This window comes from Meleagris gallopavo, chromosome 14 (genome assembly GCF_000146605.3).
Source record: "Meleagris gallopavo isolate NT-WF06-2002-E0010 breed Aviagen turkey brand Nicholas breeding stock chromosome 14, Turkey_5.1, whole genome shotgun sequence".
Lineage (NCBI taxonomy): Eukaryota > Metazoa > Chordata > Aves > Galliformes > Phasianidae > Meleagris > Meleagris gallopavo.
The window spans coordinates 8,572,293-8,594,425 of NC_015024.2; the positions used below are offsets into that span (position 1 = coordinate 8,572,293).

A 22,133-nucleotide genomic window follows, 5' to 3' on the forward strand; every position below is an offset into this window, starting at 1 on the left:
CCGAGGGGCACCGGGGGGGGGAGAGGGGGGGTTACCCGGATACGGGGAGGGAGGAGGAGATTGAGAGGCCTTAGCGGAACGCAAGGAGTAATTTGTAAAGATACGCTTGAAAACTGTCGTTAATTTTCCTTCCAATTTAAAAAATAAAATCAGGGCACAAAGAGGAGGAGAGCGGTGATGCTGCTGTGCTATCCGAAGGATGCCGTCATTTTGCCGGAGCAGGTTTTGGGGAGGGATATATGGATGAGCGGAGGGGTGGGGGTGGCCTCAGCACCCCGACGCCATCCTCTGGAGGGGGCTGAGGCCGGGTGCACTCTTGACATCTGCATTGGGTGGGGGTGGCGTGGCGGTGGGGTCTGGCTCGTGGCCCCGGGCCGCGCCGTGCAGCTGCAAGTGGGTCAGAGATGGGTGTTTTGTGAACCGGCGCTGTAGAAATAATGATCTCATTTCTGCCGTCTATAAATAAATGAAGGTGAAAGGGCACATTTCCTACTTCCAGCCCTTCGGAGACTGGATTAAGACTGGCTGACGGACAGAGATTGTCCAAATACGAATAGATCTTAAATTATTACTTCGCTGCGACTGGTATCTAAAAGGTCACGCTGTGAAACATACCTCTGAGGAATCGTAATGTTAGTTATGTCATTGATGACAGTCAATAGTGTTTTTCTGGCTGTTGGGGATGCAGGGGGAGGCGATTGTGAGGGAGATGTTTATTTGCACGGTGCCGGTTTTCCTTACACCATTAGCACTATGAGCTGGGGCTCCTGGGGGCTCTGTTTGTGCTGCTGAAGCCCACTGGAGCCCCCTGGTTTTGCTGTGCGATCTTAAAATCGCTTTCATGCAACAATTAGAGTATGCTTGGAAGTGTTTCTTTGCATTTGGATGTTTGGAGATGTACAATCTGTTGGGCTGCTGGGGAGAAACAGGGAGCCCTGGGTGCAGGGAGCGGTGTGCAGGAGGCAGCCCTGCCTGCCCAGCACAGACCCATAACCTTTCTACTTGAGTTTTGACACACCTGATGAGCAGAACAGCATGCGCTGGGGATCTCTTGGCCTGAAAATGCTCCCTGGCCCTGCGCACAGCTGCAGGCAGCACCTCTTCCCAGTTGGTGCATCACAAGGGCTCTGTGGCCATCGACCCCCCTGCACCTCCTGCAGCCCTGCCAGTGCTCATCCCGTTGCAGGGGCTCGCCCCGTGCCTGCTGCAGCATCCTCAGAAGCTGCTCTATGAGAGGCATTGCTCAGTGCAAAGCCTCACCGTCTCCCTGGGAAACGATGTGAGCTGCTTTCACATCCGTGGGCTCGGATTTTGTTTTTGAGCTAAATGCAGGTTTCTGATCCCACACACTGTGTGTGCTGCTGCTCCTGCTGCATCTTGCATGAGATTTGGAAAAAAAATTCACCATGTATACTTGGGCTGCATTGCTTGGTCTTCTCCAGCCTCCCTGGGGTGCCCCAATGAGCTTAGAAGAGAACAAATATTAATGAGGATTCCAACCTGGCTATCAGCCACTTGTCCCTTTGGCTGGTGGCCCTGGGGACTGTCATTGACATATTGTCCTTGCAGCACCCTGCAGCCCCCTCCCGTCTCCTGGCCTCTCTGGCACATGTCAGTGCCTGCTTGGGGTGCCTGGACCCCAGCTCTGGGCTGTCTCCCAGCCCTGTCCCAGCAGCCATGGGACGCAGAGGCCAAACCGGTGTTCCTGGTTCAGCATCCCATGCTCTGCCAGCTACACAGCCTTATTGCTGTCATCATCACAAGGCATTTATCGGACTTGCCTAATGGGTGCTTGTGAGTTAATTGATGAGGGCAGGAGCCTTGCTTTGCACGGTTTGCAACAACTCTTGCAGCCTCGTGCTGAGTAATAGGTGCCAGTCACAATGCTCCTGGCTGTTCCCGTTTACTTTCACTGTTCAGCCTGAGCTGTTCCTCCAGCAGGCAGCCAAGGGCTCCCAGGCTGCCTACCCTCCATGATATTGGGGTGCCTGGGACCACGCTTGCTTTTCCCATTATCTGCATCTGTAGTGCACACTTTGATCCCACTTGGAACGAGAGCCCTGCAGGCACCACGTTGCACAAAGTTCTGCGTTTACACAAGCAGGGGAAAGGTTAGTCAGAAGACACCAATGATGAGTTTGGAAGGGAAGCTGGTGCCTTCAATATCCCCAACTGGCTGTTTCCCTTGCTGCAGATCAGCAAGGAGAAGAAAAGCAGCAGAGTAATCCTAACCTTGTTTTTCTCTTTCAACAGTGAGCCACAGCACCCACAGCAAGCAGAACCTGTGCCAATAGGAGGAGGAGAGGATCGCTAGAGAGTAAGCCAGGCTTTGAATGCCTCTCTCCTTTTTGCTTTGCTTTCCAGGAGCAGTGAAGGCAGAGGAGCTGAGGCAGTGACCCTGGGGGCAGTAGCCCCATCCCACTGCATCCCTGTGCTGTCCTTGCTGCTCACTTGTATGCTCTCTGTGCTTCATCTTTTCCCTGTCTTAGCAGCACAGCTGAAGGCAACACGTGCTGGCAGGTGGATTGGGCTGTGCGGCAGGGCTGCAAGGTGTTCCTGCTGCTCCAAGGACTTGTTTATAGGCAGGGAGTACAGGGAGCAAAGATCTTCCTGCAAAATAACAATGAAGTGAATAACTGTGTCATTCGGGCTTGAGGAAGTAGATGATGTTTGGCTTTGCTAAGGAGGGATCTGGTGCAAACATCTTCTGCATTCCTTGAATTACAGTTACTCCTTTTTTTCACTGGGGAAGGTGGGAAGCTGGATTTTGCTGTGGACTTCTTGTGAACTTTTCATCTTGGTCACATACAGCGTGTGTTTGTAATGGGATTCAGTATTGCAGCATCAGTGAGGGAGAGGGTATCGCTGCGGTGCTTTGGTTCCTGTTTCACAGCACAGCGCGCCAGCCCGGCTGTTAAAGGAAGCAGAAATACATCTGCATGTGCTGACACAGGGAAATTTGGGGCAGGAGGAGACATGGGTGAGAGGACACCAGGCACTGTTTTTCTTATAACCAAGTGTGACAAGGAGCTAGTGCTGAGGAAACGGGAGTGACATAGGTGAGCATGGTGAGCAGCAGGAATTAAAGGCTGTGTGTGGCAGGGTTTAATCCCTTAGTGAGAAAAATAGATCCTTGCTGCTGGCAGTTGGGAGAGCAGAGTGAAGGGCTGTGGGCACCTGTCCTGGTGTGATACCTGGTGATACCGATGGAGGTTGTTGAGCTGGGCTGGATCCTGAGAAGGGCAGCAAGCACAAAATGGCTCCTGGGCATTTGGAGTATGGGGATGTTTTGGTGCCATATCAGGAACAGGGATGAATATGTCTCGGATAAGGGCTGGTGGCCAAAGAGCACCCTGCCAGGTTCCTTCCATCCCTTCCCAAGACCACTAATAGGCTCTGCTCCCTTGATTAGTCAGTGCCTGTGCAGAGCAGTAATGAGTCTGGAGCTGGGCTCAGGCTGTGGATTCTAGGTCAGCAGCTGTGTGCTGGGGATTTGGGAACAGGCCTGCATGTGAGCTGCAGGGCCATGAGCATCCCATGGATGGGCATCGCACCAGCTGGGCTGGCTGGGAGCTGCCTGCATCACTGTGCTTTGGTCTGTGCCCACCTGGAGCTTATTGTCCTTAAGGATCTGCACCATAGGAAGGATAACATTGTAATAAATAGTCATACTGAGCTTTAAACTTTATTGCCCTCCTGACCGCTGTCCTTTGCCTCACACTCTGCCATTTTCCTCTTCTCCTAGCTGCCAAGATTTCATTTAGCTTGGTCTAGTTTCTGGTGTTTAACCCCTGATCCCTCAATGCACCCCAGGTAGGGCCAGGCCGGAGGAGCAGCATGGACCTCGATGTGCTCAACATGTTCGTCATCGCTGGCGGCACCCTGGCCATCCCCATCCTGGCCTTTGTGGCCTCCTTCCTGCTGTGGCCCTCTGCGCTCATCCGCATCTACTACTGGTGAGTGCTCCTCTCTGAAAATAGGGCTCAGCTTCCAGGGCAGGGGCTGTCCTTGTGCTGGCAGTTACAGGAAGGACTCTCCCCATTCTCCTCCTCTTTTGTGGGTGCAAGGGTGGTTTTCCTTAGCCACGTGCATCCTGTCCTTCCTGATAGCAGCAGGCCGGCGCTATGTCCTTCATCCCCATTTGTCTCTGGAAATCAGCAATAAGCATGCTTTCATGTCTGGGCTTGTAGCAGAGAAAAGCTGGAATCGTGCTCGTGCAGGGAGCTGGGCAGCATCTCAGCATCTCACTGGCCTCCCACACGGCTGCTATCACGTGCTGGTGGCAGATGGTGGCTCCCACAGCCTGGCTCAGGGGTGTTCCCCATCAAAGTGACCTCTTGTAAGTGAAGGATGTTATCCTGCCCTGCCGCTCAGCCACACAGCGTGATTAAGTCTGTCCTTCTGATGGAACATTTAATAGCAATCCTCTAATCAAAGCATCTGGGATCTGGTGGGAGGGTCGAGGTAATGCAAACCCCAGCAAGCCAACCCAACAGCAACTCCCCGCTGCATATCACGGGGCAAAGAATCACCTCGTGGTGTAGGGGGGAGACAGAGAAGAGCCCTCAGCAGTGTCCTTCAGGGCTGTGAATTATGGGCTGAGTGAGAGCAGAAAGGTGGTGGCGCATCCCCGGACACCCCTCCCTTCTCCCATCGCTCATTTCCCTCCTCATCATCACTGAGATGCCACAGCACAGGGACCTGGAGGACCAATCATGCTTCTCTGATAGTGTCCACAGGGGCTGAGGGGCACTTGGGGCCAGCCCAGCAGGGTCAGCCGCTGCTGCCCACGGGTTAAGCGGTTTAACTGTGGCTGCTGAGCCTGTTAACACCTTGTGGGAGATCAGTTCAGCTTTGCACAGATTATTTTGTCTTCTACTGAATTGATCCATCAGGATCAGTTGCTAAAAATGTTATCAACTTGCCCATCAGTAGTTTACACCGGTGCCTTTGAGGCGAGCACTCTTAAGACACTTATTCAGGGAGAAATTCGCCTCTCCTTGTAGGACCCACACATGGCCATGATATCACTTAAGTCCCACTAACTCCCTCAAAAAAGGGATTATGGTAAAAGAGGATTGCACTATGCATAAGCTTTGAGTGGGCAGAGAGCTAGGACAGCCCAGCACAGTGTTGGTGACCTTGATTCTGTGTCTCAAGTAAATTCTGACATTGTGTATGTTGGTATTTGGAAGCACCTTGGCTGCTAGGAGGAGCCCAGCAGTTGTTTTGACTTTTGACTGCAGGGGAAATGCAGACAAACCGTACCTATTCCATGGCCTTTGACTGCACGTACACAGCATCTGTCCAAAGTGTCACAGATAATCTCTGCCCAGGTCCCCTCTGGCTGGTAGTTTTACTGCAGCTGCAGGCCTGCTCTGGTGGGAGCTGTCTGCTTCCTGAGGAATAGCCCAGTTTTCTGTGGGGTCAGGTTGGTATCTTCTGGGCAGGGGACGGTCACCAACAGACTGCTGGTGTGTATATCTGAACACATTTTCAAAGGCCGTTGAGGTGGCATATGGGAAAAGGGTCCCACTGTGCCCTGATCTTGCTCCTGGAGTTATTTTCTCCTTGTTTCTAGGTACTGGCGTCGAGCCCTGGGCATGCAGGTCAAATACGTAAACTATGACGACAGCTATCAGTTTTGTTATTCCTATAGAGGAAGACCTGGGTACCGGCCATCTATCCTGATGCTGCATGGCTTCTCAGGCCACAAAGACATGTGGCTGTCCATAGTCAAGGTGAGACTTCAGTTTTCCTGTTGCTGCTTAGTGAGTCAATAGTCTGGGGTTCAAGGGTGGTGTGGGGGCACATGGGCTATGATGATCGTTATAACGATATATGCTAGGAATACCCTCTGCTCTGTGGCTGTTATTCGTTGAATCCTTTTCATCCATATGAGTGCAAATCTGCCTTCCCATTGGTATGATCACCCCATTTTGTTTTGGCAGTTCCTCCCCAAGAACCTGCACTTGGTGTGCGTTGACTTGCCTGGGCATGAGGGCACAACCCGCTCAGCCTTGGATGATTACTCCATTATGGGACAAGCAAAGAGGATCCACCAGGTAAAGTTTCTTGGTGCTTCGCTGCCACTCCTGCTGCACAAGGGATGTAAGGGATGCTGCTACCCACGTGGCCCCACTCCCTCCCACAGTCCTGCCCAGGCTGCCGGGTCAGTCCACTGGCCTCATGGTTTTGGGGTGAATTTTCTAAGGACACCACGCCTTTGCTTCCTCTGCCCTAACAATGCTCCTTCTGCTCCTGTGCAGTTTGTGGAGTGCATCAAGCTGAACAAGAGGCCCTTCCACCTCGTCGGCACCTCCATGGGTGGGAACGTTGCCGGGGTTTATGCCGCGCAGTACCCAGAGGATGTGTGCAGCCTGTCTCTGATTTGTCCTGCAGGTGAGTGACATGGGGCAGGCAGAACATGGAGGAGAGTGAGCAGGAGCTGCTGCAAGAACCCAGAGTGGTGCTGGTGCCAAAGTGTCCTCGAACATCACATAGTGCAAAATTTGTTGAAACAATTCATATATATAGTCTGAAATTCTCTGGCAAGGCACAGAGCTCACAGGAGGAATTAACAGCCCTGCCCTGATCGCTGTTCTCCAGAGCTTTGCAGTTTGCCCAGCTAGAGCTAAAGCCTCGGGCAGACGGCTACAGGAGCCCATGCAGGACAGGAGGCTTCTCCTGGGGGCTCTGCTGCGTTGCACTGTGCTCACCCCTTCTTCTTTGCCCCAGGGTTGCCGAGCTTCACCGATAGCAAGTTTGTCAAGATGCTCCGGGAGCTGAAGGAGTCCGAGCGCACCGACAGGATCCCACTGATTCCCTCCACACCCGAGGAGATGGCCGACATGCTGAAACTCTGTTCCTATGTTCGATTCAAGGTGCCACAGCAGGTGAGGAACCAGGAGCGAGATTTTGGGGCGGCATACCGGATCTGCCCGCTGACAGCTTCCCTGTGGGCTTCCCTGCTGCCCTCTGCCAGTGCCGGCTGGAATAACCCTGCGTGAGGCACAAGATTTCCAGCAGCAGGACGTGAAATAAAAGTGTTTTTCAATAAATATGGCTGTCAGGAAGCACTAAATAAATAAAGAAGGCTATTGTCTGGCCTGGAGGGGAACTGTTTGTTGCTTTTTTAGCAGAAGCCATGGAAATGTTAATCACGGCATTGTGAGGTGAGAGGAACTTGGCAAGGAGCTCGCTATTTAGCCAGGTTTTCCTTAGGAAGTCTGGGATGAGTAGATTGGAGAATAAGAAAAAAATGTGAAGTCATGCCAAGACCAATTTTTTTGGCAAAAGAACAAAAGAAGGAAGAAAAGCAGAGTCATGGCTGAAACAGCCTGCCAGCCATCGGAGAAAAATGCAGTTTAGCATTACAAAAGGCTGAAATAGTTTCTGGTGAAATGCTTGTTACCCAAGTGCTGATGTGACAGCCAGACATGTAGTGGGCCAGCTGGTGGTGGGGCAGGCACACTGCTGGCCCCATACGAGGTGCAGGATGTCCCTTTTCTCCCCTGCAGATCCTTCAGGGCCTGGTGGACGTCCGCATCCCACACAACGATTTCTACCGAAAATGTAAGTGTGTCCTGCATCCCTGGGCTGCCCCCTGTACTTCATGCTGAGAGCCCAAAGGGCAATGGGGTGGGTGGATTTAGGGATGCATAGGCAATGGGGCTGCTGCTTTGTCCTCATACCCCTAGCTGGTTCAGTGCATACTGACGTCTATGAGGAGGTGGGGTTGAAAAATGCCTCTGTTGCAGTTTGGTGGAGGTGCTGAATGCCACCACCGCCCCTGCCTGTGAGCTGGTTCTCCATGTCATGGGGTTGCACACAAAGCATCCTTCTCCATAAGCTTACTCTCCCCCTGTTCATCCCAGTGTTTTTAGAAATTGTGGATGAGAAGTCCCGGCACTCTCTCCATGAGAACATGAACAAGATCAAAGCACCGACGCAGGTCATCTGGGGAAAGCAGGACCAGGTATGTGACTGCCTCTTGGCTTCAGGTTTTTGGGTGCTGCTAGGTCTGACATAATCTGGGAAGAGGAATAAGAGGAATAAATTGCCAGTAGAGTTGTGCTGGCAACCAGGGAAAGATGTGCTCTTCTGGGTGCAGGTGGCAAGGAGAAAGCATCACTGCATGTGGTTGCAAGAGGAGGAACAGGGAGATCTGGAGGGTGGGGAAGGGGCAAAGTGCAGGCATAGGCTAGCACCCAATGAGAGGGGACTGGGGAGATAGGCCTCAGCCCTTCCCCACCAGCATTGCAAGGCCATGTCTGCATCCCTGCTCAGCATCTGTTTTGATGCTCAGCATCAGCGTTTGTTGGGTTGACAAAAGCAACGTGCCATGTGGTGCACTGCTGCGCAGTCTGTTTCTGTTTGAGGCACCAAAGGAGCCCTTTTGGCAAGCATGGTGGGCAGTGTCCTGTGCTGTTGGATTAACAGTGGCCAAGCACTGGAACAGGGAAGTGGTGGAGTCACTGTCACTGGAGGTGTTCAAGAAACATGCAGATGTGGCTCTGAGGGACAAGGTTTAGTGGGCATGGTGGTGATGGTTGGTGGTTGGACTAGATGGTCTTAGAGGCCTTTTCCAACCTTAATGAGTATGTGATCTCGACTGAGCCTGCAAAGGCATCTCCAGTGGGGTTTCTGCCATGGCCAGTAAAGCCCAGTGCTATGGCAGTGACTTTTCTCCCCAACGTCCAGGTCCTGGATGTTTCTGGTGCTGACATCTTAGCAAGTGCCATCCCGGACTGCCACGTGTCCATCCTGGAGAACTGTGGCCACTCGGTGGTGGTGGAGCGGCCACGCAAGACAGCAAATCTCATCCTGGAGTTCCTGGCAATGCTGCACAGCACAGGCAACAGCAAGAAGCAGGCGTGATGGGGCTGGAGCCGTGCCGAGGCCGCGTCTCAGAGCTGTAACACATCGAAGCATTGATGAGTTCTCAGGGATTTGTACAAACCATGGTGAACGTGCCAAAGTCCCTGAGGCAGGCAGAGTCACTGACACACCGACCTAGAGCACTGCTGACACAGCGACCTAGGACCTCTGAGCAGCCCACATAGATGCAGGAACAGGACCTGAACCTTTTCTACTCCTAAGTTACAGTAGAAATGAGCAGAAACCACAACCCGCTAGCCACGCAGTGTGTTGAAGCTCCCAATGCAGCCCACGTTGCCCACATTACTGGCACACAGTTGTGAATGACATCCCCTGGACTCTGACAAACGCAGGGGACAGGAGGTGTCCCGGAGCAGGACTCGCCGTGTTCCCAGCCCTGCCCGCCGCGTTGCATGCTGCCGTGCTGTGCGAACCCCGCGCTCTGGGCACGGCGCTCCTTTCCTTGCTCAGATGATGAGAGAGATCACGTGGAAGTCACACGGCTGTGTGTGTGAATGCCTTCACACTTCGGCTGTGCAGATTTCAGATCCCTGAGCAGCTCCTGTGCATGTGTGATGCCTTAACAGCCTGTGAGCAGCCCATGGGGCAGGGCGAGCGTGGGGCGAGCGCATCTCGGCTCTTCGATGTCCCCTCGTGCTGCAGAATGCTCCGATGTACATAACACATTTCTTAATGAATTCCGTGAATTCTGCGAATGGTGACGGTGCTGAAAATGTGTGGAAGAGGGGAACCGGCCGGTGCGTGACGGCCATCGTGCCCAGGTACCTGTACATATATTTGGAACTCCCCAGTGGTTTCTCTGCTCTTTTTGAGAGAAGAAACATTTGTTCTTTTGGAAAATGAGCAATTTCCTGTTAATCGCTTGTTATGGTTTCTACTAAAGGAGTTGATTTAAAAAAACATAATTAAAAAAAAAAATCACTGATAGTTTTATGTGGTAAAAGCCAGAAAAGAAATGTTTGGGTATCTGTATGGTTTCTCATATGCCACAGATTGCTGTCTGCAGAGGATTTCTATGGCAATTAAAATCTAGGAATTTAAAGAGCACTCCATGTGGTGATTTCTTTCCTTTGGGACAGACAGGGCTGTGTAGAATGGCAGTGCTGGGGCTCTCTTCTTTCCTCTCGCGTTTCTATGAGTTCCAGGTTTTGCCATGAGGATCACTTGGTAATACTGAGAGATCATGACGAGCAGGAAGGTTCCACGCTTACCTCCTCTAAGATAAAAGGTGAAATTGCTGTTTTTTTCCTTTTTAAAAGGAGGTAGCCCTAAACAGTCAAAAAGCACAATAAAATCTTGGGGCCCATTCAACTTGAGCTGAGTCTTTGCACTTGAAAACGAAAACATGGTAAAAGTATGCAATGGGCACCTCCTGGCTGCAGCTGGACATCGCTGCAGGAGCAGGGGCAGCTCCTGCCTGGTGACAGTACCCCCCAGTCCCTTGCCCAGGGGCTGGCAGCAGCTGAGAGCACTGACGGGCACAAGAGCACCTGGAAGTGGGCACTGACACCTCGCCCCTCATTCCCTGCTGGGAGCCAGCAAAGCCCCACGCTGCTGCGTGCCAAGGGCTGCCCCTGAGAACCAGGTCCCTCACCCCAAGGTAAGGCTGTGGCCCTGGGCAGTGGGGCTCCCATCTGGGATCTGGTTCAGCCATGGGAAATGTTGTGCTGCTGTGGGGCTGAGCAGTGCAGGGTATCACGTGGAAGCTGCCCCACAGTCCTTCTCCCACTGTCTGAACCTTCCCCTGACTCCTGGCATTTTGCAACCCTCCTGGCAGCAGAACATGTTTACCTTGGGGAAGCCAAGTCGGGAGCACTCTGGGACATAAGATTCTCTGACATGTTCCTGTTGCCTGTGTGGGACGGGACACCCACAGAGCGGCACAGTGCCCCTCCAGCCCTTCGTGTGCTGCTGCAACCAGCGTGGGGAAGGCAAGGAAGATGTGTGGGGTCAGCGTTTCATTGGGCTTCATTGTTTTGGGGTTTCTTTTTTGCACAGCAGACAGTTGTGAGAATGCACTCCTAAGGTGGGGGCACTGCACTGAGCTGCTTCCTAGAAGTGCTCAGTTTGCCCTGCAGACTAGGACCTATGCAGCCTTGATGTGCTGCTCTATCGGTTTTTTCTTTCTTTCCTTTTTGTGATGTGATTCAGGGAACAGCTGTGTGGGCGCTCTGGGTGTGCTGCCACGTTGTCTGTAGCACTGCTGGGCTTTGTGTTCATCCCTGTGCACCCTGTGCTGCTCCCACCAGGACAGCATTTGCTTCTCATCAGTCCTCCTCCTCTAACGCAGAATTAAAACTAAAGCTCAATAAGGTCAATGACGTGTTTTTGCCAGGTACTCTTATTCCTTGTCAACCTCAGGAAGTAACAAAAGTATCACAGCAATGAGGACCTGGGAATCTCAGGCTCTGCTGGGTGTACTCAGTGGGTGATGCATGGGACTGGAACAAACCTGCCTGCTGCTGTGCAGATGCTTGTCCGCACCTGAAAGCAGAACTGTGTCTTCATTGTTCCAGAGTTACCCACTCCCTTCTGTTCCCCCCGGGAAAAGAAGCTCCCTCCTGCAGCTCTGCACGGAGCTCTGATGGAGCTGGGACACGTCGGGCATCCCCTGCGTGTCTCTTCCATCCCAGCAAGATCCCAGCGTCCACCTCGTGAGCTGCATTAAACCGGAGGTCCCCCAGCTTTGTAGCGGTGATGCCATTTTTTGCACGATAAAGACCCCACTGGAGAAACGCCGCTCCTCCTGCTCTCCCCTTGCCATGCCGCAGAAGGACACGGGGTTGGCACAGCGCAGCCCGCGGCTCCGTGCCTCGGTCGCCGCCACTGCAGCACTTGTGGCGAAGTGGCACCAGGTGGCAGCAAGCGACCGCCGAGAGGAGAGCGGTGGCCGCTGTCCTCCCCCCGCAGCAGAGGGCCGAACCCCCGCGCCGTCACCCAGGAGCTGGCAGATCTCGGGTCAAACTCTCTCCTACTCGACACGTCCCGACGTGGAGGTTTAAAAACAGTTCGGCTCGGATGGGGGTTAAATCATTAACTTGTTCTGCTGAGACCAGAAGCCCCTCGGTGCTCCTGGGGCACCTGTGCACGACGGATGCCGCTGTGCCGAGGGGCAGAAGGCTGAAGGCAGGGCACTGGAGTGGCACACAGCACCGGCAGCGCCGCACGCACAGCCCGAGCTGGAGCGCCGGGAGCTGCGCGCAGCGATGCGATCCGCAGCCTCTTCCTGTTGTGCAACCGCTGCCGGCGGCCCACTGAATGTTTGGGAGATTTGTCAGGGCTGCTGTGCTTCCAGATAATGTTTATTTGCTTGTTTCAGGTCTGGCTTTCACAAGCAATGGATTTAAATAGCACGGGCGGAGGCAGGGCACGAAGCTTGCTCCCCGAGCCCCCGCAGCGCCCTCCACACGCACTGTGCCCCGCGCACAGCCCCGCACTCCTGCTGGCGCCAGGCTGGGCTTGGCACCGACGTTATTTCCATTTTCACTGCTCAACCTTCACGCAATCCTGCCTTTATGTAATAGTTCAGCGTGGGTAGGAGGCTGCTTGGCCAGCCCTGCCCACGTGGGGTCCCGTGGCTTTGTGCAGACCACCAGACACTGTGTGGCACCCTCTGTGCTCCCACACCTGCCCCTTCCCTACCTTCCCCAGCTCCATTTTGGCTCTGTCCCCTCCTGGAGCATCCCCCGGTGCAGCTCAGGCTGGGAGCAGGGTGTGCCAGCAGAGCTGGGGTCTGTGATGCAGCAGTGATCACAGAGTGTGAGTACCAGCACCAAGCGCTGATGGCACCAGTGCCAGGGTACTCTAGCCATGTGTTGTACTTCGGTTTTGTTGCCACTGGGGTTTTGCAGCTTTGTGATACAGGGCACCTCAAGCCCAAGCACCCAGGGCAGAAACTTTTGTGTGACTCCTTTTTCCCTGAAATAAGAAGCACAGAGTCTGCTTGATATGTGCTGCCATAAATCAAAAGTTGAATGGCCACCAGGACTCTGCAGGGAGGTGTCCAGGTGTCCCAGCCAGTGCGGACAGAACGTGGCACCAGTGGGGAAGGGATGTGTCATGGCTGCGTGGCCAGAGCACCCTGTGTGCCAGCCAGGACTGCTGTTCTTCATGGGCACCACTTCTAGGCCTCAGGAGCAATGGGATTTTTACAGCTCCTCTTGGGGAACGAGGGCTTATCTGAGATTTAATCACACCAGGTCATTGCCCTGTAGCCATGACTGTGGTCACAGTGTGTCCCCCATTGCTGCCAGCTCTGTGTCTCTGGGCTCTCCACCGCTCCCATCCTTCCTGAAAACAATGTGCTTGCATAATGTGCTTGAAGGTTAATTACCGTTGGAGCGTCTTTCCTGATGGTTCCTGCCAATGTGCTTGAGGAGAGGATCATAGAATCATAGAGCTGGTGGGCAAGCCGTGCCAGCGCAGCCTTCAGCTGAGACCAAATCTTGGCCACAAAGGACAGCTGGGGTTCCCAAAGCAGTGCAGCTGTCGTAGGCTGGACTGGCTGGCAATGCTTTTTTGGCAGCATTGCCCAGCAGTTCCTTCTGGGGAGATCTATCCTTAGCTGCCTGCCTCTTTACCTGGCCCTGGCCATGTGGGCTGACATTTCCCAAAGTTGCAGAGGTCCAACAAAGGGAAAGCAGCAGAACATGTTGGCATCATTCTCCCCCGAGAGCATGGATTTGGGATCTGTAGAAGGGACCAGGCTCATCCTGCAGCACGGTGCCAGCCCAGGGTGTCCCAGCACCTAGCTGTGCTCCGCAGGTGGAACAGAGCATGCCTGAGCCAGCAAAGCCTGCTCCTAAAAATAACTTTCTTATCTTCCACTCCATCCAAATCAACATCAGTTCAGGCTATAAATAGCTTTGTGTGCTGAGCAGGTTTGATGCCAGGAAGGAGCTGCAGGGGTGGAATGTGGGGGAGGCGGAGATGTAATGGCTCTTCTGGGTGTCCTCCAGTGGACAGCCACCCCAAACCTCATTGAGCTGGGGGCTCTCTGGGGTGGGAAGGATGCTCTCCCTGGTTTCATCTCCTTGCAAAACAGCTACCAAAAAAAGTCTGGGTAAATAATGCCCCGTGTGCCCTTGCTGAGTCAGGGCCTTGTGCAAGTCACCACCTGAATCCCCCACACTGTTTGGGCTGCAGAACCCTGCATGGATCTGACATGACCCGGTGTCATCCTGCCCGTGGTCTGGCCTCATGCTGCTGTGCTGTGGCAAGCTGCATGCATAGTGACTGTCCCTGGTTCATCGCTTCCCTGAGTCCCAGCCCTAGCTTGAGCGGTGAGCAAGGGTGGGCAGTAGGCTCAGGAAATGGGAATGTGATCCAGCGCCAGTTCCCCACAGGTTAAATGGGAATTACTGTACCTGCTAATCCCTTGGCTCAGCTGCCGGGAACAGCCCAGCTGGGATAAATCCTGGATTTCACAACCCTGTGTACGTACTGGAAACAGGCTGTGTGTCCCTGCTGTGCCCACACCTCCTGCCCCAGTGCTGGATGAGCCCACAGCTCCGCATGGCTGTGGTGGCATGGCTCCCACTGATCCAGGCTGCTTCTTATGGGAATACACCAGCACAGGGCTGTTTGAGGGCTCGGGGACATGTGTGGCCCTAGCGGAGGTGCCAGCAGGGCTGGCAGCCCAGGGTGTCCCGGTGTCCTGTGCTGGGCCCCAGCCAGAGCCCTTGGGTTTGCTCCTCTGGGCACTAAAATTAGTGACAACATCAAAGCGGGGGGTGAGGGGAGAAGAGAGGGAGAGTCTTTGTTTACTTTAATCAAAAATAATTTGTGGCAACACATCTTCTTCCAAAGCAAACAGAGCAGGAGCCTGCCCGTGCTAATTTGGGAAGCTGGAAGGGAGTGAAATGAAAGCGCAGACCTAGGACAAGGAAATGAGCAGTCTGCAGGGCGAAAATAGAGCAGCAGAGCTGGGCAGCCTGGCTTTCTCACCTGGGGGGAATACAGGCTGATAGCATCTCCAATGATACAATCTGATTCTTCCCCCTGCGGGGATGTCTTTAATTGGAAAGTTAGGCTGAGGAGAGACATCCCACCACACCAAGTGGTTGCAGCAGCCCTGACTCAGGGTGATGCGGCATTCCCCACCCAATCATGGGGCAAAATTAATGCCCGTGGCCCTGAAGCACTGCAGGGGCTGGGCTGCTGACTGCAGGCTCCTGGATTATTTTTACCTCTATTTTATTTGCCATTTTTTCTGATGTTTCTGGTCCTGAGCAAGGACTTTGGGCCACTTCTCTTATGTTAATTTCCACTGGCATGTTATAATCTATTTATCAGGTAATAGGCACCATGGGTGAAGTTTGGGTTTCAGCAAGAAGTCAAGACCAGGTCAGGCTCTCAGCTCATCCCCAGCCTGGCTGCTCCCCACTGCTGGAGCTCTGGGGTGGTGGCAGGTGCGTTTTGCTGGAGCTGCTTGGGGTTGCAGATGCATAGCCAGTGCTGCGGGGCTCGTGGCCAGGGGGAGGACCCCAGCAAGAGGGTTCTGGGGGCCTTGGGCACCCAACTACTGCATTATTTCTTTGATGTCCTTATAATTTATTTTTGCAGCCAAGTTGTTTTCATGATAAAATGGAAATGTTTCCCACGGGCAGCTTTGAAATGAAAAGCTGGGTGAGGAGGCTAAATTTATCCCCCTCACTGGTATTGGAGCTGCTGGGTCTGTGCTCACTGGGGGGATGTGGTGCACAGCCCCTGGGGACCCCCACTGTCCCTGAGGCCTTTCTGTGCTGGAGCACGGGGGCTGGTTGCAGTGCAGAGCTCAGAGCTGAGCTCAGCTGTGCCTCACAAGGGGTAGAGGTGTCCCCTTCTCCCTCCATCTGCTGAAAGTGACACTGTTGGGAACACGCAGGTCACCCCTCTGTGTGAAACAACGGTCTCATTAGCAGGAAAGTTCAGTCCTGCCTACCCTATTGACTCATCGCCTTCCCTTTCATCTTGTCTCAGAAGTAGCTCATTATAAGCTCTATAAATAGGTTTTTCTACCGATTACCATTACCCAGCTATCACCATTCCCCTCCCAGGCCTGACGCCAGCAGTCGGCCTCCTGGCAGAGATTCCAATGGCAGTGGGTGGGTGGGTTTATCCGGGACCACCTCCTCTTTGCCTTACTTTGTGTGACTTTGTTGCAGTGTCCCCCCTGATGCTTCTGACTGCATGTCCCTGTATCACCCTTCCTGCTGCTTGCTCATGGCACTAACGCCAGCATCCCCAGCCAGAGTCCCCAGTGCCACCCGGTGCGGTGGCACACTCTTGGTGGCCTTGCAAGGACACCACATTGGGATGGCCACTCTGTATGTGGTCCCAATGGCCGTGCAAGAGGAGTGGGGAGATGAAGGGGTGCTGAGAGGGATACCAGTGCCCTGTTACAGAATGATAAAGGCTGGAAAGTCCACTAAAACTATCTAGTCCAACCATAAACTCATCACCACCATACCACTAGACCCAGTCACTCACTGTGAGATCTGTCCTTTTCTTGAACACCTCCAAGGGCAGTGGCTCTACCACCTCCCTAGGCAGCCCCTACCAGTGCCGCACCACTCTTTCCGAGGAGAAATTTTTCCTATTATCTTCAGCACAAGTCTTCAGTGGGTTTGAGCACTGCATGACCTCAGCAGATTTTCAAGGCCAGGAAGAACAATGATCTCCATTTAGTGTTATCTCCTCTGTCACAAGGACCATTGTGACTCTGGCATTCCTTGGCAGCCATTTGGGTGGCTAATTACCCTTCCTCTTAATTAAGTGAGTAATTGTGCCTTACTGAGTGGTGGAGGCTGCAGGGAAAAGAGGTTGGGTGTGGAGCTGCTTCCACATCCAGCAGCCCTTGTGCATGAACCCATGGATTTGTCAGTATTTTGGCATGGCTTAGTGGGCACAGTGGTGACGGGTTGGCGGTTGGACTTGATGATCTTAGTGGTCTTTTCCAACCTTAATGATTCTATCATAATGGCTTCCAAGTCAGGACTGAGATGCTGGAAACTGCTCTGGCAAGGAGGAGCCCATCACTCAGGGACGAGCCACTCACCCCATGACAGCCCCAGCTCCTGCTGAGCAGCACAGAGCTCATCCCCACGCGATGACGGCAGTACTGGATAATGACAGTGATAACCATAACAATAATAATCCTTCCCTATGATTCCCAGCTATCAGCAGAGGAGCTCCATGTGCTCCACAGTCAGGCAGGAGCTAAACCTCGTGGCTCCCTGCAGTGTGATGCCAACCCGCCTGAGAGGAGGGAACTGGCTGGGAGGGCTTCGCAGGCTTCTTCATTAACCTTGGCCCAGATAGTTGGCTTCAATAATCCCTGCATAGCTTGTCCAGATCAAGGCAGCATTTGCCTCATCTCTGAGAGGAGAAAATCATCAGGAATATTTTTTCCAATACCCTCCCCAGTGCCATGGCCCTATTGGGAGGGAGGAGGGGACAGCAGCACTATGCCAGGCAGAGCTGTCACATTCCTCACTTGCTGTGCTTGCAAGTCTGCCCTGCTCCAGATCAGCCTGCAATTTCTTTTATTTTGAGGTCAGCAGCAGCTGCTGGCAGCCTGTCCTCACTCCCTGTTTACTTTTTAAGCAACTCAATGCAAATACAAAATTAACTGCTTCCTCAGATTGCTTTAACCATTTCATTGCTCCTGCTGGGGAAATGAGGACAAATGAATGTGGTGCTGGTGGTCTGCATGCAGCTGTTGGTTTGCAGCAGATGAGGCTTTTGTTCTTCTGCTTAATCCCAGTTTTGGTTAGCAAGCCCAGACTAATCACTGGGCTCACATACAGTCTGCAGTGTAATTCTGCCACCGTTGCACCCCTGGAGAGTAGAGGGGAAAGGGAGAGGGGATCTGTGCAGCTCTGCGGTGATAGCTGCACCTTCTGCCCCAGGGATGTGGGGGCTCTGGCGGGTGTTTCCCTTAGCGGGGACAGCAGCCAGGAGCTGTGGGCAGCCAGCAAGACGTCATCGTTGTGCTGGGAGCACACACTGTTCCCTCTCTGAAAATGACTCGGGAGGAAGGAATTTAACACAGAATTTCCTCCTTATGCAGCTCTGTCCCTTGTTCTGGACACAATCTCCCAGAAGAGGGATTTTGGGATGCAGGAGGATGGGGGTCTGTGCTGGATGCTGCCGGGGCCATGCAGGGATCCCCTTTTTCCTGCTTTCTGCTGAAGAGCTTTCTGCAGCAGCCTGAACACTTGAGCAGCGGGGAGGAGGGCAGTGAGCTTCCCTGGGAAGCGCGATGATGGTGACAGTGCCAGGGAGACCGAGGTCTCACTGCCCCGTGCACAGCAAGCCTCCTCTCAGTGTGCAGCCACGTGGCTGGATGGCACATGAACTGCTCTCACCCAAAAGCATGAGCTTCTGCCAGCTGGAAATCATGAGCTCTTTGCAGGAGCAGATCTGTTATGTGCACCATGGCTGCCATGTTAGGCAATTACAGCAGCAGAAGGGGTGATGGGAATAGGCAGCAACAGCTGTGCTTTCAGTGCCACCTGCTTGTCACAGGGGCTGGAGGCCTTTGCAAATTTCCCCTAAAGAAATAGGTCAGCATTCAATCTCTCTTTGGAAAGAAGAGAAGCACACAGGATTAATTGTTTGGTATCACACGGCCAGGCAATGGCAGAGCTGCTGGGAAGCATCCCCAGGGCTGGGGCAGTGGGGATCTTATGGTGTGTCCCTCCAAGCCCAGCTCATGTCTGCAGCCCAGCCACCTCCCTGCCACTGTCACTGCAGGAAAACAGTTTGCTGCAGCTGCTGCCTGGCTGTTCGCAGCCAGCGCCTGTTTCAAAGCTGTGCAATAGGTGGTGATGTAACTCAGCACTAAAAATAGCCCAGGAAGAGTCCCTGGAGCAGCAGGAGGAACTGCAGGGAAGGGCTGTATCAGCAGCATGACGTTCCTTCCCAACTGACGCTGTCAGAGCACTGTCCTCTTGGCATTGCCAGCTCTGCCTGCTCACTGATTCGTGTTGGGCTGATAGATGGCTGCTGGCAGGAGGTGTGGGATGAGGGAGCAAGGGAAAGGAGCAGGAGGAAACCTGCATCCAGGTTCCTCCATGGAAGATCATTGGTAAGAGTGGCAATTGATTTATTGTTTCAAAATCTTGCAAGCATTACATGAGCTGTATGGGGATGAGAAGTTCTCCGCCAGGATGGCTCAGAGGGACATCTGACCTCCTCTCACCCTGGCAAAATGCCTCATGGGATCTGTTGGGACCATCCCTTATCCCACAGAGATGCAAAGGGTCCAGAATCTGAGTGAAACCCAGCTGCACAGAGCAATCACAAAAGTGAGGATGGAAATCAGAGGGTGATGGTGGTGGGAGGCTGAGAGCAGCTGACGGAAGAACTAGCTTGTTTTTGATTGATATTTATATCTGAAGTGGCTTTTCCCTGCCCTAAATAGCCTGCATGGCTGAGCTCTGAGCGGCAGTGCAGACATCCGCACAGCGCTGTGCAGAGAGCGGGGATTTATTCACTGAGAAACATCTGAGGGAGGCTCAGAGAAAAAGCAGAATTGGAAAGCAAAGCTGCAGGAGGGTGTGCAGTGAGGGATAGAGCTGCATGAACAGAGAAGTGAGAGGAGGAAACCAAAATGGACGGTGCTTTCCTGCCCCCCTGTGCTGGGGCTGCAAGCCCACCCGCAAGACTGCCTTGCCATGCAGGAAAATGCAGAAAAGTGGTACTGAAAATAATCCTCTGGCCTGCTCTAACCTTTGGGTTATCTCCATATTGTTATGTTCATGTGTTTTTTGGTGAGGAATGTTTTTATCTTGCAGTAGCACAGAGGAGTTCTGCTGTGCCAGCAGCTCACAAGGGAAGGGAGAGTCATACTGGAGGTCTGCCGGCACAGCAGACATAACTGATAAAGACAGGGAAAGGAGGGGACAGAGCAGTAGCTGGAGTTTTGTTATCAGGAGCACAAGTTGAGTCTATTGTGGTAGCAATCTGGCAGGAGTCCCTGATCTCCACAGGGGAAAGAGGCAGAGAGTACTTTGCCCACATTGCTGGCTTGGAGGCAGCCTTTGGTGCTGCCTCTTTGCCTGCAACACAGCCAACAAACCAAACCCATAAACCATAAGCTACAGATGTTTTTGTTTGTGGTTCCTGGGTCAGATCAAATCAGTTAATAGAAACTTAGAGGGAAGAAAACATATCCCGTTAATCACAGCCTTCTGCAGGGAAGCACTGCTCCAACACCTGTGACCTCTCTTGTCCTGGCAGCTCTTGAGAAATCCCAGAGCTGAGCTCCCACCCTAGCCAACAGAGCCTGGCTGTGTTATGCCGTGTTTATCCCCATCCCTCAGCCTTCAGCTTGAAATTGCTTGAGGCTGACAGAAGGAGCCTGGCCAGAGCTCTGGCATCTTCTCTGCTGCCCCGCACAGAAAGCCCTCCCATCGCTCTTCACCTTCCAGCTTCCTTCTCACATTATTATTATTTTTGGCCCCATCAGGATTGAGTGTAGAGCCTGGAATCTATTTCCGTGCAAGGCATCTTTAAAGCACGACATTTCCCATCTTCCTTATTAAATTAGGTGCTGGCCTCTTCAGTGGCCTGCCTTGTGTACTGAATCAGGCACAACATCTCATGAAATGTTTTGCAAGTAAATAGTAATGAGAACCATGTGCATTCATTTGAACTAATGTAGGCACCACAAAAATGGCACAGACCGCACCGTGCAGACAGAGCACAGGCCATGTCTGACTGCCCATGAGGACTACACGGTGAGAAGAAAGCTGTCTTCTGTTGGAACTGGGCTGATTCGGTGAGAAGTTACTGCATTATTATTATTTTTTTTTTCTTTTGGCTTACATCTTTTGATTCAGGGTCTCAGTTTTCATATAAATGAAATTTTGCATCCCTCATCACAACAAGGATAATACTGAACTGGAGAACTTTACAGCATTCCTCTGCTCCCTGTAACAGGAACAGCTCCTAGGCAGGGAGAAAAAACAACAATGTACATGAATTTAATGATCAAGTGTGCTTCTTCCAGGTCATGGACTTGACACAATTCAGCAAAGAGGAGTTTTCTCTGCTGCTTCCTATGTTGTATGAGTTCTGTTCATAAAAGCAAGTGCTTGTTCCTTGAAACTGTCAGCCTGGCACTTTTCAACAGCTCTTTTAAAAGCGTATGTACATGTATACATTCACACAGAGCACACAAGGGAGAGAAAGGAGCCTGGGGAAACAAGACGTTTAGTGCCTGCTTTTAGAGTGCCCACCTGAGCAGGTGCTGAGGGGCTGCGGTGCCAAATCTCCTTCTACTCAGCAAGAGGAGTGCTGCTATTGCAACTCCCAGGGCCTGCAGAGCTCAGCATCTCGGGCTGCACTGCTCAGGGGTGATGCTCTCAGGTTGCGCTATGGGTCACCTGACAGACAGGGGAGCAGTGCTGTACCCATGCCTGCAGGCCCGTGGCAGGGAGGTGACCGCTAGCCACATGTGGTCAAGGGCAGCAGGGCAGTGGAGGGGCAGTGAGAGCTGAGCAGCAGTACGCAGCTGCCAAGCCACGCTCCATGTCAACATCCTCTTGTTACAGGCACGACCCGGCTCGGGAAAGCTGATCACAGGGAGGCAGGAGGAGTCGGAGTGACTTGTAGCCTGGAATCGCTAATTAAGACGGACAGAAAGAAGAGCAAGGTCCAAGAAACCTAATGCTGCTGTAATCCCATGGGAACACCCCGGCACTGGCAGCAGCAGCAGTGCCACGTCCAGCACCAGGAGCCCCGGCCCGGGGTGTTCACAGCAACTACAGATTAAAACCGGCAGCACAGTTGGCAATCTCCTGCCACAGCTGCCAATCCCCTGGTAAGATACACACGTGTTTGCTCACGGCTAGCTTCAATCCAAAGAGACCTGGACTTTACAAGTGCCCTGCAGCAATGCCCCACACCAAGAGCCCTTCAGCTGCACACGCTGCACAGCACAACTGTGCTGCACGGCTGCTGGCTCGCTGACCTTTGTTTAAATGCAGCGTGGAGTAATTTGCGTCTAAAGGATTCGCTCTGTCTCATTAACGTGATTAAAGCGGCGTCACTGAGCTCACTGTCAGCGCCTGCTGCGCGCTAATTTAAACCACAACAGTCGTTATCCAGCCCGAGGCCGCGGGACCGTGCATCCCACACAGACCGGGATGCTGCGGCGGCACCACAAGCATCAGGCCTCAGGCCCCGAGGAGCCACCGCTCGCGAGTGAGGGCCCAGGAACGGGGCGGGCCGGCCGGCCGAGC

The 22,133-nt window shown here is 53.2% G+C and overlaps 1 protein-coding gene across 3 annotated transcripts; it reads left to right on the top strand.

Moving 5' to 3' along the window:
- Window positions 1-77: 77 nt before the first annotated feature.
- ABHD6 (abhydrolase domain containing 6) lies at window positions 78-9,948 on the top strand. Of its 3 annotated transcripts, none has more exons than XM_010718517.3 (10): window positions 78-222; window positions 2,254-2,317; window positions 3,814-3,956; window positions 5,582-5,741; window positions 5,952-6,065; window positions 6,270-6,402; window positions 6,739-6,896; window positions 7,521-7,575; window positions 7,878-7,978; window positions 8,704-9,948. In XM_010718517.3, exons 3-10 carry the CDS (start codon window positions 3,838-3,840, stop codon window positions 8,878-8,880), a joined length of 1,017 nt encoding a protein of 338 aa, XP_010716819.1. In that variant the 5' UTR covers window positions 78-222; window positions 2,254-2,317; window positions 3,814-3,837; the 3' UTR covers window positions 8,881-9,948. The 3 variants fall into 3 exon arrangements, with proteins under 3 accessions (XP_010716819.1, XP_010716820.1, XP_003210141.1); XM_010718518.3 differs by lacking the exon at window positions 78-222 and adding an exon at window positions 369-2,111; XM_003210093.4 differs by lacking the exon at window positions 78-222 and having other exon boundaries at window positions 369-2,317.
- The last annotated feature ends 12,185 nt before the right edge of the window (window positions 9,949-22,133 follow it).